Below are 18,629 nucleotides of genomic sequence, written 5' to 3'. Positions count from 1 at the left end.
CCCATTCATAATTTAAAAGAAAAAAATAGCTAACAAAGTCTACAAGGGACTATCCTTAACCTGAAAACAATATACACCAAAAATCTATAGCAAACATCATTCTTAATGAAGGAAATATTTATTAATAATCATAAAAATGCAAACTAAGACCACAATAAGATATTATTTTATATTCACTAGATTGGAAAAATTAATAAATATTGTAATGGAAAGTGTTGGTAGGAATGGAGTAATTGCTGGAAGTAGAAATTACTGCAACCACTCTGGAATATAATTTGACATTATTGTATAAAGTTGAATATTCTCATTCCCTATGTCCCAGAAATGATAATCCTAAGAACATGCCCCCCAAAACTCTGGAACATGTATATCAGAAGATAGGTACAAGAATGCATTCTGTTCTATTTTAAAAAATCTGTGAAATGTCCATCACAATAGAATTAATAAATAAATTGTGGTGTGTTCTCATAATGGAATATTAAACAGAAGTCCAACTGAATAAACTACAGCTATATGCAAGAACACAAACAAATATTAGAAACATAATACTGAGGGAAAAATACAAAAAGCAAAATATTCATACAGAATGAAACTCTGTACGCAAACTTTACAAATGTGCAAAATTAAATAACATATTGCCTCTGGACATCATTTTTCAAAACAGCAAAAGAAACAAAAACAAAAAATCCAGAAAAGCAATTTCTTCTGAGTGGGAGGCAGGATAAAAGGATAGGAGATGGGAGAGTGTATGCAATGATAGATGAGCTCACAGGTATTTATCATAGCATGCTTTTCAACTCAAATATATGTTATGTATTTTGTAAATACGTAATATTTCATAACAAGTAGGAAATTTTTAAAATTAGATCAGTAGATAACATTTTTTATCTTTCAAATTTGCAGAGATTCAAATTAATTATATGTGCATTGTTTGCAAACGTGGGAGCAACTAGTGCTCTGATTCACTGTTGCTGATGAAATTTTAAGACAATCCAACCATTTTAAAGAGTACTTTTGCAATGTAAAATCAAGCCTTACAAACACATTTTGGCACAGCTATTTCATTTCTATTAAGTTATCTGAGGAAGAAATCAAAGCCATGCATATATAGGGAGGTTCATAGCAGAGCTATTGACAACAAAAGAATGTTTATAGCAGAGCTATTGACAACTAAAAATTGGAAATAACTGAATGTCAGCAATGAAGAATTGACTAAAGTTATATGGCTATATCCATACATTAGATTACCATATAGCCACCAAGAAGTACATGCTAAAAGTAGATTTATCAGCGTGAAAAGACTTACGTGTCATATTATTAAATAGATTGTAGATCAATGTGATCCTGGTTTGTATAACTTTTTAAATGTGTAAGGAAAAATCTAAAAAGAAATATACCAAAATTTTGACAGTGATATTTGAGTGAAAATATTTTTATTTTTTTTCTTCCTTATGTGTATCTTTATTTAACCTAAAAATGTACTTTAGACTCCACACGTTTGTTCACCTAAATAAGTTTATTTTAACATTTGTGCTAAATCTACTAGATTTCCCCATTCCTTTTCATTCCTTATCATTCAGAAGGAAAGAGTTGTTTCTTTTTCCTTCCCAGCTTTTATTTACCATTGCTCTTTGGACAAAAACAGATAATTATTGACTTCCCACCATAGGCCAGGCAGCCCGCTGGGTATAAAGAACAAAAAATTATGTTTTCTACTTTATGGACCTTTTTTATCTTGTGGAGACAAACAAAAAATAATTAACAAAACAATCTTTCACATAGAGATAAAGTTATGTAGACATGAAACAAAGCATACGATAGAGAATGACTGGAGTGGGAAGGCGAGAGGAAGCTTCTTTAGATGGGAGGGATTTTTGGAGTCAGTTTTCTGGAGACACTCAAGCTGAAACCTGAATGATGAGAAGGAGGCAGCCCTGCATATATCCAGGCAAAGCACTCTGCAGATGGAGGGAAGGGCCAGTGTACAGGTCTCAGCCCACGAACGTGCTGTATTCAAGTAACAGACAGTCCAAAATGGCTAAAAAGAGCAAATAAGGGGTCAATGAAGTTGGCAAGGCCAGATCTGGTCAGGCTTTCGGGGCCCTGGTGAGGCAATGAGGTAGAGTAGGTATTCATCCCCCATCATGCTGCGATGCCAACCTGTCCTTAGCCTCCTGAGCTGTCCATGAGCTTCTCTCCTTCCCAAGGACTGCACTTACCTCAGAAGTCTGGTTAGTGTGGGCTCTAGCCCCGTTCCACAACATTCACAAATCCATGAATCCCCTCTACTCAGACTTTTTTGAGTCTGCCCATATTACCGCATCTCTTACTTAACTGTAGTGATTTTTTTTGCCTCGGAGACCACTGCCCTTCCTACTATTGAATTGTATACTTCTAAGACAATTTTCTACAGTTCCTGACACAGGATTTAGAACACGGTGAACATTCAAAACCTTTTTTGATTAATTGAATTTCTATTTATGTAATTTTTTTTGTAAGCTAGTCAGCTTGGTGACTTCTTCTAGCACATTAAAAAGCCCCATAGATAACCAAAACAAGCATCATAGAACTATGGCATAGCACATAAGAAGGAAATTTGAACATGAGAGAAAGAAAGTATAGGAAGAAAATTGAATTGTGGCATTTTGAAGTCTCTATATTTGATGAAATTTATCGTTTAGAATACTCTAGTCCCATTAGGAAAAGAGCAAGTTCTTGATCAATGTTTGATGAATGGAGTTAGAAATGAAAGAAATATTTTATAGACAGCATGAAAAGTTAACAAAACATAGAGGTGGTTTGAATATTTCATTTCATTTTATTGAATGGGCACTTATATAACACTATAGACCAAGAATTGTTTAAAGCACTTTGCAAATATTAATTCATCTTTATAACCTTATGAGGAAGGTACATTTAACCATAATGAACGGCCATTTTTGTAAACCAAAAACAGTCCAATATCAGAAATTTCACATGGTTCAACTTATCTCCCTTTTACAGATCACTGAATTTAGGCAAAGAGAGGTTAAGGAATTTGTGTGTTAGTAAAAAGCAAAGCTAAGATTTGAAGTCAGGCAGTCTAGCTCAAGAGTCTGTGCTTGTAACCAAGAGTCTGTGCTTTTTTTTCGCTGAAAAAAAAAAAGGGTTAACATAACTCTGAAGAATCTTGCTGATTTCAGTATAATTAGGGCAAGGATCAGCACTAGACAGAATTATTAAATAGACCTTTGTCTTTGAGTATTACCTGGCCCCCATTTTTCAAAAGCCCTGACAGTACAGGAAGACAGCTTTAGAAAGAACTGGAGTAATTATAAGGCTTAATTCATAGTAACTACATGCACTAGCTGAACTGCTTAAGAAGCTACAACCCAGTGATCCAATTTTAGGCTAATGCTGTGAAAAAAAGTAAAAAATAATTCGAAATAATTCTAGCTCTTTCTTTTCATTTATTGAAAGGCAATATATATCAAAGGGTTAAAGATAGACAATATCTCTTCAAAATCCCCTTTTTATCATTTGTTTTCTTCACATATTACAACTGCTCCCACACATCTCACTACAGAATCTCAAAAAAAACTACAAGTAATTACAAATTTTGTCATATTTCCTAAGTGCTTTTTTTCAGATTTTGCATCACAAACTCTGAAAATCAGTCTGGCAAGGGAAGATCCTCCTCAGAACACAGACTAGGAAAAAAAGATACAAGAGACCAGTCCAGAATCCTCCATATCAAGGAGGGGCAAAAAAATGTGGAAACATTCACATATTAACACTTTTTATTCCATCACATTGCATAAGAGAGAAGAATACCATACCCTCCTTGGTTATGGGCAGAAAACACATTAAGAAAATCCTGGACATTGGTAATTAAACTCATAAGTAAGGCAGCCATGGTGCTGTGTTTCACTGGATTCATGTCTGCAGCATGGCCAGGGAGTGTTAGAGATGTTTGTCTTTCTTGATATCAAAATCATTTAAAACGGCTTCCTGAAACTCAATACCTGATTGAATATTCTCCTCATTGCCACATTCATCTCTTTGTTCCTAAAAGTGTAAATGGTGGGGTTCAGAAATGGGGTGATAATCACATCAAAAATGGCAAGGAATTTATCCACTGGCATTGTGGGAAATGGCCATGAGTACACAAAAATACATGGACCAAAAAATAAGACCACCACTGTGATGTGAGCTGACAGTGTAGAGAGGGCCTTGGACAAGCCATCTGAAGAACGTTGCCAAACAGTGACCAAGATGAAGATGTAGGAGATGATCAAAATGAAAAAAGTTCCCAGGGAGATGAAACCACTATTGGCATTGACCACGAGCTCCAATCTGTAAGTGTCTGTGCAGGCAAGCCTAATAAGTCGAGGAAGGTCACAGTAAAAGCTGTCCACTTCATTGGGGCCACAGAATGGTAACTTTACAACAAACACAAGTTGGATCAATGAGTGGATGATTCCAATGGTCCAGGAAGCCACCAAGAGTAAAATACAAGTTCTGAAGTTCATGATGGTCAGGTACTGGAGAGGCCTTCGTATAGCAACATAACGGTCAAGGGCCATGGCAATGAGCAGCACCATCTCAGTTCCTCCAATAACATGAATGAAGAACACCTGAGCAATGCAGCCTTGGAAAGAGATTACTTTTCTCTCCTTGAAAAGATCAGAAATCATCTTGGGAGCTGCAATGGAGGAAACCCACATGTCAATAAAGGAGAGGTTGGCCAGCAGGAAGTACAGGGGGGAGTGCAAGTGAGGGTCAGAGATCACTGTGAGCACAATGAGGAGGTTTCCCAAAATACCCGCTACATAGAACACACAGAAAACCAGGAAGAGGACTACTTGTATCTCCAAATAACCAGTGAGTCCCACCAACACAATCTCAGACATCACTGAATGATTTCCTCCCCTCATGGTCTCAGTCACTTTGGGCTTCATATTTGCCTAAAAGAACAGTAAAAATGAGAAATTGGAATTACTATCCGTATCAATTAGGGTTCCTTTAGAGAAGCAGAACCACTAGCAGATAATATACTCAGGGATTTGTGACAGTGACTCAACCTTACATAATCATGGAGGCTGATTCAGCAGTCTCTGCGAGTCTGTTGTCCTTGCATCTGATGCTGTAGCTTGAAGTCCACAGCACAGGCAGTCAGGAAGAGAAGATGGATGTAAAATGAGGAAGAACAAAAATAAACTAGAACCCACAAGCAAGAGCTAAAGACCGCAAGGACAGACTAAAACCAGAGTCAGTGCTCACTGTCTCCGACCTTGATAGTAGAGCATACTGCAGGACCCGGGGTCCTTCACCACAGAGTTAAACACACACCTGGCCCATGAGTCAGAGATGCTCAAGAAGGATCCCAAGGAAGGTACTGCACTTGCAGTCCCGGCCACTGCCTCAAACCAGTGAGACAAGCCAGCAGAGAAATGATAACATGTGTGAGCTAGAAATATGGCTGCAGCTTCACTTCTGCCCTCCAAAAATTGCCAAAGAATCTCTCTTGCAGCTGAATCTGGTTGGAAACATAACAGAAATGGGAATTCTGGGGAATGTAGCTCAATCCAAAAAAGCTGACACAATACAAAGCCACCACACTGGCTATTTAAAAGAATACAAAACTTTTGAAAATTAGCTATCACCTCTTTTCATCTAGTCAAACATGACCACAGTGGCACTTAAATAGATTTGACAAAGAATTGACACTGGTCCTAATCTCACTCCGTCTTCCACCAACTTCCTCTGTTATTACTGATTCTGTTTAAAATTTCTGGAGAACCATGGGTTCTCCTCTGACCTGAGGGAGCCACTTCAAGTGAGAAATGTAAAAAAGAATCTCAACAGAGTCCTGGGAACAAAAAGAAAATGAATGTAGTAAGTACTATATTATATGACAATAAATTGTTGCTTCTCCTAGCCCACAGGGACTTCAAAATGCTAAAGAGTTTGGAGACTGACCTTTCTTTCCCCCTGTTCCAGTTATTTTGAGATCTCACTGGGATTAGGAACTGGTCTATGGACAATTTGGGCATCTCCATTATGGTTTAGGACACATCAGAAGTCTATTTAGTGAGACTCATTTTAGGCCACCTTATATATGTTCCAAATAGAGGCAAACATCAATAACTATATCAAAAGCAGTATCCACTCGAGTAGAGTATTGCACTTGGTTGAAGAAACAGAAAAACATAAAGCAAAGTTTCTAATCACAAGGGACTTAAAATCAGAGGAAATAGAAAAAAATTAACAGTAATACACAATAGAATATATTAAGGGTCAATTTGTGATTCAGAAATTCATAGAAGCAAGCATCATCAAGAATTGCATTGAATCATCAATTCTTAGAGATTAGAAACTCCCTCTGTAGAATTCTCTGTCAGTGGTCATCCACACTCTCCATGAACAATGTCACCAGTGGTAAAAAATCTAGCTTCTGGGCAACTCATTCTATTGTTGGACATCTGTAGTTATTACGAAACTCTTCTGTCTATTGAGAAGAAATCTGCTTTCTTTAACTTCTAACCATGGGTCCCAGTCCTGTCGTTTGAAGTCATGCAGAACTAATCAAATCCATCTTCAATATGCAACTTTTCAAATATTTAAAGACAGCTTTCATATCTATTCAAAGGCATTCTTTTATGACCAAAATATTTCTTTTCCTTTAAAAATTCATCAAATGATATTGGACTCAATTCACTTAGAGTCCTAGTTACCTTCCTCTGGAAGAGTTAGTTTTTAAATGTGTTAAACAAAAATGGAATGTTGTAGAACTATGCCTCATTTTAATTATGGATTCTTTACTGTTTTAATGATAACTTGACATTATCTTTGGTGTACAACCACAGAACTAATGGTCACAGAAGTAAGAAATACATGTTGATGAATGGTAGAAATTAGAAATATAGATGTCGACATACACATGAATAAAACATGTGATTATTTACCACTGCTTGTTTGTGACAGATATGTTCAAAAATCTAGTGCATTGGAGGGATTCTTCGAGCACAAAAAAACACATTGATGCCCTACATTTGTGATTCTCAAAGAACTTTTTAGGTTTTAACGTAATTTCAGGCAATAGGATTTGAGCCTTCAGCAAATGTTTATTCAAGAGAATGAGGGAGACTTTCATTTCTGACAATATAGCAGAACTATCTAAACAAATCTTCCACCAAAAACTTAAAAATGCTTGGTAAAAATTATCATCTTATTAAATATATCAATAAATGTCAAGAAAATAAAAGAAAAACCCAGGCTAAAAACTCAGTAAAGGTGAGAGCTCAGAGAAATAAGCAGAGCCGTGAAGCTGACTTTTGTCGATAAGGTCTTAGTCCAAATCAAGTGATTCTGAGCTTAGTTTTTCAAGGCCTAACATGATGGAGGGATCAAGAACAAAATCCCAGAAAGCCAGCCCTGATGGCCTAGTGGTTCAAGTTCAGTGCACTCCACTTCAGCAGCCCTGATTCGTTTCCCAGGTGCAGAACCACACCACTTGTCTGTCACTTGCTATGTTGTGGTGGTGGCTCACATAGAAGAACTAGAAGGACTTACAACTAGAATATGCAACTATGTACGGTGCCTTTGGGGAGGCAAAAAAAAAGAGAGGAAGATTGGCAACAGGTGTTAGCTTAGGGTGAATCTTTCTCAGCAAAGAAAACTCCCCCCAAACAAACCAAAAAAAAAAAAAAAACCCAAAAAACAGGGTTATCAAAGAACATAACCAAAGAAAATTCTAAAGAAGGTACTTCAGGAAGAGAGAAAGTAACCCCAGATTGAAGTTCTGAAATGAAAGAAGGAATGATAAGGAAATATGTGGCCAAATCTAAATAAACAAAGACTGCATAAGACAACTTAATATTATATTGTGGGATTTAAAAAGTGAAAGAGAGAGAATAAAACACACATCAGCACTAGGATGTCAACTGAGAGGATGGCAAATAGAGTTAAAATATATAAGGTCCTCAGAGTCACCATGTTGCACAACTTCAGGAAGCACTATTCACACTGTATTCTATGATAGGTCTGTATTAGACTTTAATAAATTAAACATGAATGTTAATTTTCCAGTATATCATTAAAGAATAAAAATAGAATGTATAATTTCCAGACTAGTAGTGGATAAAAAAAGTAGAATCAGAATGGGAAATATTAAATCCAAGAAAAAGCAAGATATAAGAAGGAAACATAGAAATGAGAGAACTAATAGAACAAAATAAGATGATAAAAATAAATCAAAATAAAGCAGAACTTACCATAAATATAAGTGGACTAAATTCTCCTGTTTAAAAAAAATGAATTGTCAGATTGTTTTTTTTAAAATTCAACAATATGCTATTTATAAGAGACATATTTAAAACACAAGAAAATAGAAAGATAGAAAGGTTGGTATTATAAGTATGGAAAATGTATACCAAGCAAATACTAACCAAGGAAAGCTAATGTGGTTAATAATAACTTTATTTAAATCAACTTTATGGCAAAAAGCATTACTAAATATAATGATCGCTTCTAAATGTAAACAATTGAATTCCACAAAAACACATAACAAATATTAACTTGTATACACATAATAGCATAGGCTAAAAACATATAAAGAAAAAAACTAGCAGAGCTACAACAATAGACATCCTGTATATTTGTGGAAATAGTGAGAGAGTGAAATACACTTCTTTCAGTGAACAATAGGACAAACTGATGAAATACCAATCAACATAGAGAAGGTTTGAAAACATGATTAATCTAATTGAATTATATAGATCCCTGTCCTCAATATATGCAGAACACACATTCTTTTCAAGCAAATATAGACATTAAAAGTTTTTTCCATATACGGTTTTCTTGTATAAAGCAAATCTTAACAAATTTCAAAAGATTGCTACCATGCAAACCACATTCCAGCCTTGAGGCAATTAAGGTAGAACCATTAACCAAAAGATAACTATAAAATCTCCCTGTGTTTTAAAATTGAGTAATACACTTTTAACTAACTCTTGGGTTAAATATGAAATTACAATGAAAATTAGAAAATACTTTAAACAGAGTTATAAAAATATTATATACCAAATCATGTGGGATGCATCTAAAGCAGGATTTAGAGAGAAGTATATAGTCTAACTGCTTATATTAGAGATAAAATGAGTTAAAATTAATTCAAAAATTAATGAGCTAACTATCCATCTTTAAAAGTTAGTAAACAGAACAGCAAAAGAATAAAAAGGAAAAATAAGAACAAAAATCACAAAAAATATAAAATAATGAAATAGAAATCAAAAATAAACTACAGGGCCGGCCCCGTGGCGTAGCAGTTGAGTGCGCGCGCTCTGCTACTGGCGGCCCGGGTTCGGATCCCGGGCGCACAGCCATGCACTGCTTCTCCGGCCATACTGAGGCCGCGTCCCACATGCAGCAACTAGAAGGATGTGCAGCTATGACATACAACTATCTACTGGGGCTTTACGGGAAAAAAAATAAATTAAAAAAAATAAATTCTTAAAAAAAAAATAAAATAAAAAAAATAAACTACAGAGAATCAGCAAAAACAAAGGCTCTTCGTTGAAAAGACAAGTAAAATTGATAAGCCTCTGATGAGAATGATCAAGGAAAAAGGAAAGATGGAACATGGAACTAATATTAAGAATGAAAGAGAAACATAAGTAGAGATGTTACAGACATTAAAAGCATAATAACAGACTATAATGAACAATTTTATGCCAACATATTTCAAAAATTTGATAATGTGAGCAAATATCTAGAAAAACATAACTTACCCAAACGCACTGTGCTGGACATTGTAGATCCACTGTCCCCCTTCTCCACTCTGCTCTGGGGCTGACCTTTAAGGACTGTGCAAACTGGGCTCCCTTGCTCCGCCGTTGGTTGGTTTTGGTCACTGGCAGGGACTGACAAGAAATGGGAGGCCAGGAAGAGAGAGTGAAAGATAAGGAGCTTATTCCCCTGACTTAGTCCCCTCCAGGCCTCAGGTTGGCAATGGCTGCATTTCTCTCCAAAAGGGCAGCCCTCTCCTACCTCTGTAACTTGTTTTACAGGTTCCAGCAACCAACCTGGGGAGCTTCACCACTTCTTACTGGTGTCTCTTAATCCTATCCTTGCCTTTTAAGTAGTCTCTTCATCACTAACCTTCTCTCTAGTACTCTACTTGACTGTGCTGTTTTCTGTGAGGACCACAACTGATAAAATAGGAAACCTAAATAATCCTATAACTGCATTAAAACAATTAAAGAATTTAAATCTAATTTTAAAAATCTGCCCACAAACACAAGTCTGGTTTCAATGACAAGATCTACCAAAAATTCAAGGAACCAATATTTACAATTCTATAGAAATTGCACAGAAAGAGAGAAAACTTTTTCCCCTACCTTATTTTATGAGAGTAATATAATGTTGGTACTAAAATTTGATGAAAGCAATATAAAAAAAAAAAATTTCAGGCCAATGTCACCAATGGATTTAGATGCAAAATTGACAAGATGATTTTGCCAAAGGAGGAAAAGGGGCAGTGTAGCAGTTTGGGTTCCCCAAAAGCAAACACTGAGGTTGAGTTTAAGGTCCAAGATGCTTATGAGAGGTCAGCACCTTCAAGCGAAGACAGAAGCAGGATTGGGCAAAGGAAGAAGTCTAACTATAATGCAGACCCGAAAAAGCCCTACCACGTGGAGATCTGGATTGAGTTTTACTCCATCAAATTACTCCACATGTGGTGGAAATAGCTGGGCATTTATACTCCCCCTTCACTCAGTCATCCACCTCATGTGGGCTGCTCCAGGCAGGGGGTGACCCTCAAGGCTTTCTGATGCTGAAGCAGACACCAGGGAGCTGACAGCTAGAGGCTGTGTGCTGATGGCACCACCCACAGCTGGGCAGCATGTCCATCACTGAAGGGAAAGCTGGTGGCAGGGAGAGCAGGAGATGATGGATTCTGGTCTAGACATGTAACATTTGAAGTGAAAGGTGGACACCCAGGTACCAGTGTCCAGTAGTACACATCTTTAAACAATGTGTTTTTTTTTCTTTTTGCTTTGCCTACTTTGGATACATTGATGATAAAAAGAAAAACCAAAAGCAAGGAATTATTAACACAAAATCAGACGATAGTTAACTGTAGAAAGGAGGGAAGGGAATAAAAATAGAGAAATGGGCACTATCTATGGTACTAGAAAATCTCTGTCTTTTAACCTGGGAGATAAGTGTGCAGAAGTTCATTTTATTATTTTTAATAAACACGTATGTTTTATACACAATTCTGTCTGTAGAATATATATTCATAATTTTTGGAAAACGACAAGAAGAGGAGAAGATGGATAGGGCCATCCCAGAGAGAGGAAACAGCATGTACAAAGATACAGGGGTGAAAGTGAGCAAGCAGTTTTTTGGAGAGAAGAATGACATTTTTGGCTTTAACAAAAGGTTGTGTAAAAGGGATGTAGGAGATAAAAGGTGAAGATATGTAGAAAACAGATTGTAGAGGCCCTGGAAAGCCAGGCTGTGGAGGATGAAATCCTCTATGGTGGAGGAATAGCCAGGTGGGGTTTTTAAGTTGAGAAGGACTTTATTTATGTAAAGTAGTGTTTTTTTAAAAGAAGCTAAGGCTAGAAGGCTAATGTAAAAACCATTTGTATATACATGATAATTGAAGTCATAAGAAATATGTATCTAGAGAAAAGGTCAGATATGCTATTAGAAAAGCCCAAGATTTAAAGGCTTTGAAAAAGAAACAAAAACAGTGATGCAGGCAGAGAAAGGGTGCCAGGGTACCAGGAGAGTTCAGGGCTCTGTAAGCCAAAATATGAGATTATGTCAAGAAGGTGAAGGGTGTTGCAATGGAGTCAAGGAGGATCAGGATTAATTCAGTGTTTCTGGGATCATTAATAAGAAAATAGGTATTTGAAGGCAAGAACCTTCTAGGAATTCTTCACTAATGTATTCCCAGTGTCTAGAACATTCTTAACATATCAGATATGCTCAATAAATATTTATGGAATGAATGAACGAATAACAGAGAGAAGAACTCAGATTGCTCAGCATTAAGGTAAGGCATGTTGTTGAGATAGTTAGTCTATTGAAAGTACACAATTTAAAAATAAAAAGGAGAAGAATACATAAAGAAAGTCCAAAATAAAAGTACTTGTGAACAACTAAATAAACAGGAGAAATAAGTGTTTCATAGGAATCAGTGGAGGAGAATGTGAAAGTGCATAAGAGTCATAGGTAATTGATCATAAGGTTCTAGACTAGCAGACATGGATGGAATCAAAAATAAAGATAAGAAGGATTAGGCTTGCAAAATAAAAGGGTCATGTATTGTTCTGAATCAGGAGGGGAAAGGGAAAAGAATGTATGATGATACAAAGAAATGTTATCTAACATAAGGCTTTTTGTCATAGCGAAAAGAACACTGAAGTAGTGACAGGTGAATTTTAACTGCACTAGAAATAAGAAGGTGTGTCTTTTATTGGCTATATTGTCAATGAGTTTTATGAACTTCAGATTTTCAAGCAGATATATAAAATCTTTTCTGCCTACTACTGTCCCTTTTTTCATTTGATCATATCACCATCAAATAAATAAAGGAAAAACCCAAAAACCAAGGAAAAGATCATCAAGTTTGAGTTTGAGTATTTGAGAAAGATAAAAATAAATTTTTCCATGCTTTATCTGGAATCTGATTGGGATAGAGTGGTATCCAAGAGTGGAGGCAAGGAAAAGACACTGAAATAAGAAATAGGAAATGAACCAGTAGATCAGAGCTACAAGAGGACACAGTAGTGAAGATTGACTAGCCAGAGATGGGAAATTCAAGTGTCCTGCAAAACTCAAAGTAACCCCAGTTCCCAGTGTCTGTCCACCCCAGCACTTCTACAAAAGATAAATATTCCAAAAACACTAGGTGTGCCCCTCTACTATACTCAAAATTAGTGATTTCCCACTGGCTAAAGAAAACCATAGTATTCTATGGCCTCTGTGTTTTGGCCCCAGCATTATCTCTCCCTATCTTCACCTATCAGTCCCTTCACCATCTCTGAAACTCTCTTTTCCTCCTTTTGTTCAAACTATCCCCTCCACATAAAATACTCTGCCTCATCTATCTTGAAATGTTGCTCATTTTTCACAGCCCAGTTTAAACAACATGCATCTCATGAATAGCCCCCAATTCTCCTCGCTAGAAAAAAAATCTTGTTCCCCTCCTTTCTCATACCACTTCATACTTATCCTAGCACTATTTGCCCCGTGGTACAGTTACATGTGTAGGACTTACTTCTTCTGTTTCCAAGCACTAGAAGGCAGGGCTCCTGCATTATTCATCTCTGTCTTCATCCTCAGCTCCTAGGATAGTTTCAGAGGGCAGAATTGTCTGCTCTAGGAAGTCAATAAGTGTTTGCTAAACTAATTTGAATTAATTCCTTTGTAATTGTTTAAAATAACATAATTTAGAAGATGAAGATAAAGGAAGCATACAAAGAGAAGAGGTTGAAAGATGGTAAGGGGAAGGGAGGAAAAAATATGATAAAGAAAACAAGAAAATTTAAGCAAAGGAGTTAGAAATAGAGAAAGACAGAGTGATGAAAAGAACCACATAGAAGAGAAAGAGAAAAGAAAAAAGAAAGAAACTTCCCTCAAGTTCTGAGACTAGAGACTAACATGCCCAAACAGAAAAATACAGAAAAAGAATTAAAAACTAGCTTACGTCTTTAGAATTCCAAAGAGCCCTAGCCACACAGCCAGTGAAAGGCTTTAGAAGGAAAAGCTAACCTCAGAGAGACAGGACCTGAGCTTTCCTTCTCAGAAAATATTTGACAAAAAGCTTATTCTGCCATAGGGAAGGGCAGATCCTTAATTTGAAACCAAAGTTTCCCTCATTCTGTCCACTTCTTTTCTAAGGAGACATTTCCCTAAAGAACATTCCTCCCTTACTTCCCTTTCCACCTCTCAGTTATTCCTGCTCCAGCTGCACCGTGATGCAGTGGAACTTTCTGTTCCTGAGTTTACCTCCCACACCAGGCTGTGAGCTCATGGGGGAAAGAAATTGTATAATTTTCTCTGTATTCCCAGCACCCTGGACAATGCTGAAAACATAACAGAAGCTGAAGAAGAGTTTTTTGTTGAATGAAAAAAAGATGGATGTACAAATAACCAAGATATCAAGTTTCTCTGAAAATTTCAGGAAGCCTGGAGTCCACTTGAATGAATTAGACAGAATATTTGACCTCAGTAATCACTTCAGATTTTTTCTACTCAGTCACTTACTGTAATAACTGATTAAATGGTCAGTGCAGGAAGGAAAAGCATGCAATTCCTGCTTGTCTGGCAAACACTGCCTAAATTGCATATTTCTATTTGTTTGGTGCACATGGAAGTTGTCTTCCACAACCAAGACCAAATACTATTACCAGCTCTGGAGTGGATGTTTACCGCCAAACTAATCTGAATCAGGAGCTAAATCTAAATATGCCATATACATCCTAATGTTATTTACAGTCCTGCTGGATCATGCCTGACTCTCCCACATCATGCTTCTTACTCTTGAATACCTGACACCCTCTCTGTCCCTATTTAAAGACCAAGGTAGATTCCCTGCTGAGTATTTTTCAAACCCTGTCTGTTGACTCAACTACTACTCTCAACTTTCTCTTCTGAATGCCCTCTTCTCCCATACCGCAACTAAATTGCAATTTGAAATCTCCAGTGGCAATTTCAAATTGTGCCTTAGTTACAGGAAAATATCTTAATGGACAAAACACAATAATCTCATTGAATCTGTTCTGTCTATCCTTCTCACCCACCTGTTTTCTAGCAGATCTGAAATAGCAGCATCTTCAGAAAAATCACACCTGGCATATGGAGCTATTTGAAATTCCCCCAGAGTAGAAAGAGATAGCTAATTAGCAATAAGAGGGTAGTAAAATGTGGTACCAAATAGAACAGGGAAGGCCAGTGGAACTTCAGCCTGTGTTGGGCATGGTCTCTTAAAATAAGATTGATTTTCCCAGAGCAACATAAGAAGAGGCAGTTAGTGGGTCACCCAGGGGAAGAGATCCCTCATGAATAAATAAGCTTTATCAGATTATTTTCCTAGCTCAGGGCTTGAGGTGAAGATGAAGTCCTAAGATTCATGAAAATATCTTTTAATTACTTTTTAATGAAAGTCATCTTTATTGTTCTTCCATATACAGAAAAATAAGACAGACCCAAACACACACAATTGGATATTTCTCTTCTAGACACGTGCATTTGGGCAGGTTGAAAAATGAAAAACAAGTGTATTCTGGGTTTTAGCAAATACGAAAACAATACAAGAAAAAAAGTTACCAAAAATATAAAGACCGTTTGTTCTTGAAGCTATCCTGGAGCCACCTGTTGATCTATCTAAGGATTTTCATAAATATTCTTACTTCCAAATGCCCCTTGCTCTGCCAAATAAATATTTATAAGATTTTTATATTTTATATTTTCCATGTCAATTGTGGCCTGTGCAATATCTAGATAGTGCTATTGAGAAAATATTTTTCAAGTGTTCATGGACCATTGACCAAGATGGTAGAGAAAAGGATGAGAAGATCATGGAGTTCAAATCACTTCAAGAAACACTAATTTGGAGTCAGGTTTATATGTTTAATTTCTAAATATATGCTTTTTTTTTTTTTTTGTGAGGAAGATCAGCCCTGTGCTAACATCTGCCAATCCTCTTCTTCTTCTTCTTTTTTTTTGCTGAGGAAGACTGGCCCTGGGCTAACATCCGTGCCCATCTTCCTCCACTTCCTATGGGACACCGCCACAGCATCGCTTGCCAAGCAGTATGTCGGTGCGTGCCCGGGATCCGAACCGGCGAACCCCGGGCCGCCGCAGTGGAGCACGCGCACTTAACAGCTTACGCCACCGTGCCGGCCCCTAAGTATATGCATTTTTAAAAAATGGGTAATGCCAGTGTAAATATACTCTCAGTCCATGAATCATGATGGTTAATGTGGTCTGAATTCATGAGATCTCATTGTGTTCTTGAAAGTGTTAACAAGATTATTTTTGGTAAATCTTAAAAAAACAAAAACACCTGGAGAGGTGTCTGACAGTAAGAGAGAGTACTTCCAACTTGCAAAATCAAAATTGGCATTCAGGGGGATGTGGTGTTTGCAATGGACCTTGAAGGATGTGTGGCTTTGGGGCAAATACATACAATGGGGCAGGTACTACTGTGATTTCGGATAGAGAGAACAGCATGAGCAAAGGAGTAGAGGGTGAAATTATGAGCAGTTCCTGGTCGGATTGGAGGATGTTTGAGCTAATCAGTGCAGCTCTGGAGAGTCTGCAGTTGGACATCTGTTGCTCTGCTTGCCCTGCATCCAGTCTCCCTTCCCTAAGAAAAGAAAAGGTTTTTACTGCTTACACATATTTTTATCACCATCAGTTGTAACATATCTTAGAAGATTCCACTTAAAGTTGTACTGAATTTGTGCTTTCTCAACTTGTTCAAAAATATATCACATCCATTATAATAGTTCCACACAGACTATTCATAGAGGCTAATTTTTCAGCGACTTCAAACTCAGCATTGACTCCTAAAATAAATGACAACTGAGAAGTATCAGTAATATCTGTTGACTTATCAACAGCCAAAGGAAACTACTTGAAATAATTTGCCTCGTGTTTTAATTGACTATTGATGTATCTCCAACACCCCCAACTCTGCAGGCAACTGCTCTCGCTGAATGGCTAATACTAGTCTTAAACAAGTTTATTTTATCTGGACGCATTTGTTTGGCTGATACAATCAAACATGATTTAATTAACTCACCATTGATGCATGGGTTTCCTTGGTGGGTTAACAAATTTCCCCTTGGAAATTTACTTTTGGTTGTAGCCTCGTTTTCTTTTTTTTTTAAATTTTTTGTTTATTGCAATAACATTGGTTTATAACATTGTAAAAATTTCAGGTGTACATCATTGTACTTCTATTTCTGCATAGATTACATCATGTTCACCAACAAAATACCAATTACAACCCATCACCACACACATGTGCCGAATTATCCCTTTCACCCTCCTCCCTCGCCCCTTCCCCTCTGGTAACCACCAATCCAATCTCTGTCCCTATGTGTTTGTTTATTGTTGTTATTATCTACTACTCAATGAAGGAAATCATATGGTATTTGACCTTCTCCCTCTGACTTATTTCACTTTGCATGATACCCTCAATGCCCATCCATGTTGTCACAAATGGCTGGATTTCATTGTTTCTTATGGCTGAGTAGTATTCCATTGTGTATATATACCACATCTTCTTCATCCATTCGTCCCTTGATGGGCACTTAGGTTGCTTCCAAGTCTTGGCTATTGTGAATAACGCTGCAATGAACACAATGGGTGCATGTTCCTTTGCAAATTGGTGTTTTGAAGTTCTTTGGATAAATACCCAGCAGTGGAATAGCTGGATCATATGGTAGTTCTATCCTTGCTTTTTTGAGGAATCACCATACTGTTTTCCATAGTGGCTGCAACAGTTTGCACTCCCACCAGCAGTGTATGAGAGTTCCCTTCTCTCCACATCCTCTCCAACACATGTTGTTTCCTGTCTTGTTAATTATAGCCATTCTGACAGGCGTGAGGTGATATCTCATTGTAGTTTTGATTTGCATTTCCTTGATAGTTAGTGATTTTGAACATCTTTTCATGTGTTTGTTGGCCATCTGTATATCTTCTTTGGAGAAATGTCTGTTCAGGTCTTTTGCCCATTTTTTAATTGGGTTGGTAGTTTTTTTGTTGTTGAGATGCATGAGTTTTTTATATATTTTGGAGATTAAGCCCTTATCAGAAGTGTGGTTTGCAAATATCTTCTCCCAATTGTTAGGTTGTCTTTTCGTTTTGTTGATGGTTTCCTTTGCTGTGCAGAAGCTTTTTAGTTTGATGTAGTCCCATTTATTTATTTTTCCTATTGTTTCTCTTGCCCGGTCAGACATGGTGCTTGAAAAGATGTTGCTAAGACTGATGTCGAAGAACATACTGCCTATGTTTTCTTCTAGAAGTTTCACAGTTTCAGGTCTTACATTCAAGTCTTTAATCCATTTGGAGTTAATTTTTGTGTATGGTGTAAAGTAAGGGTCTACTTTCATTTTTTTGCGTATGGCTATCCAGTTTTCCCAACACCATTTGTTGAAGAGACTTTCTTTTCTCCATTGTATGTTCTTGGCTCCTTTGTCAAAGATTAGCTGTCCATAGATATGTAGGTTTATTTCTGGGCTTTCGATTCTATTCCATTGATCTGTGTGTCTGTTTTTGTGCCAGTACCATGCTGCTTTGGTTACTATAGCTTTGTAGTATATTTTGATATCAGGGAGTGTGATACCTCCAGCTTTGTTCTTTTTTCTCAGGATTCGTTTAGCTATTCGGGGTCTTTTGTTGTTCCATAGAAATTTTAGGATTCTTTGTTCTATTTCTGTGAAAAATGTTGTTGGAACTTTGATAGTGATTGCATTGAATCTATAGATGGCTTTAGGAAGTATGGACATCTTAACTATGTTAATTCTTCCAAGCCAAGAGCACAGAATATCTTTCCATTTCTTTGTGTCTTCTTCAGTATCTTTCAGAAATGTTTTATAGTTTTCGGTGTACAGATCTTT

General features: G+C 36.9%; 1 protein-coding gene across 1 annotated transcript; it reads right to left on the bottom strand.

Moving 5' to 3' along the window:
* Positions 1-2,811: 2,811 nt before the first annotated feature.
* LOC101392236 (olfactory receptor 4F3/4F16/4F29-like) lies at positions 2,812-5,159 on the bottom strand. The gene has a single exon (XM_087424557.1). It carries the CDS (start codon positions 4,938-4,940, stop codon positions 3,978-3,980), a length of 963 nt encoding a protein of 320 aa, XP_087280683.1. The 5' UTR covers positions 4,941-5,159; the 3' UTR covers positions 2,812-3,977.
* Positions 5,160-18,629: the final 13,470 nt, after the last annotated feature.

Source organism: Ceratotherium simum, chromosome 3, assembly GCF_057802395.1.
Source record: "Ceratotherium simum simum isolate JZ-2026a chromosome 3, ASM5780239v1, whole genome shotgun sequence".
In the NCBI taxonomy this organism is placed as follows: domain Eukaryota; kingdom Metazoa; phylum Chordata; class Mammalia; order Perissodactyla; family Rhinocerotidae; genus Ceratotherium; species Ceratotherium simum.
This window is presented reverse-complemented; position numbering and strand designations above follow the sequence as displayed.

Excerpts from the sequence above, each read along its gene's own strand:
- LOC101392236 (XM_087424557.1), bottom strand. The coding sequence starts at position 4,940 with ATGAAGCCCAAAGTGACTGAGACCATGAGGGGAGGAAATCATTCAGTG.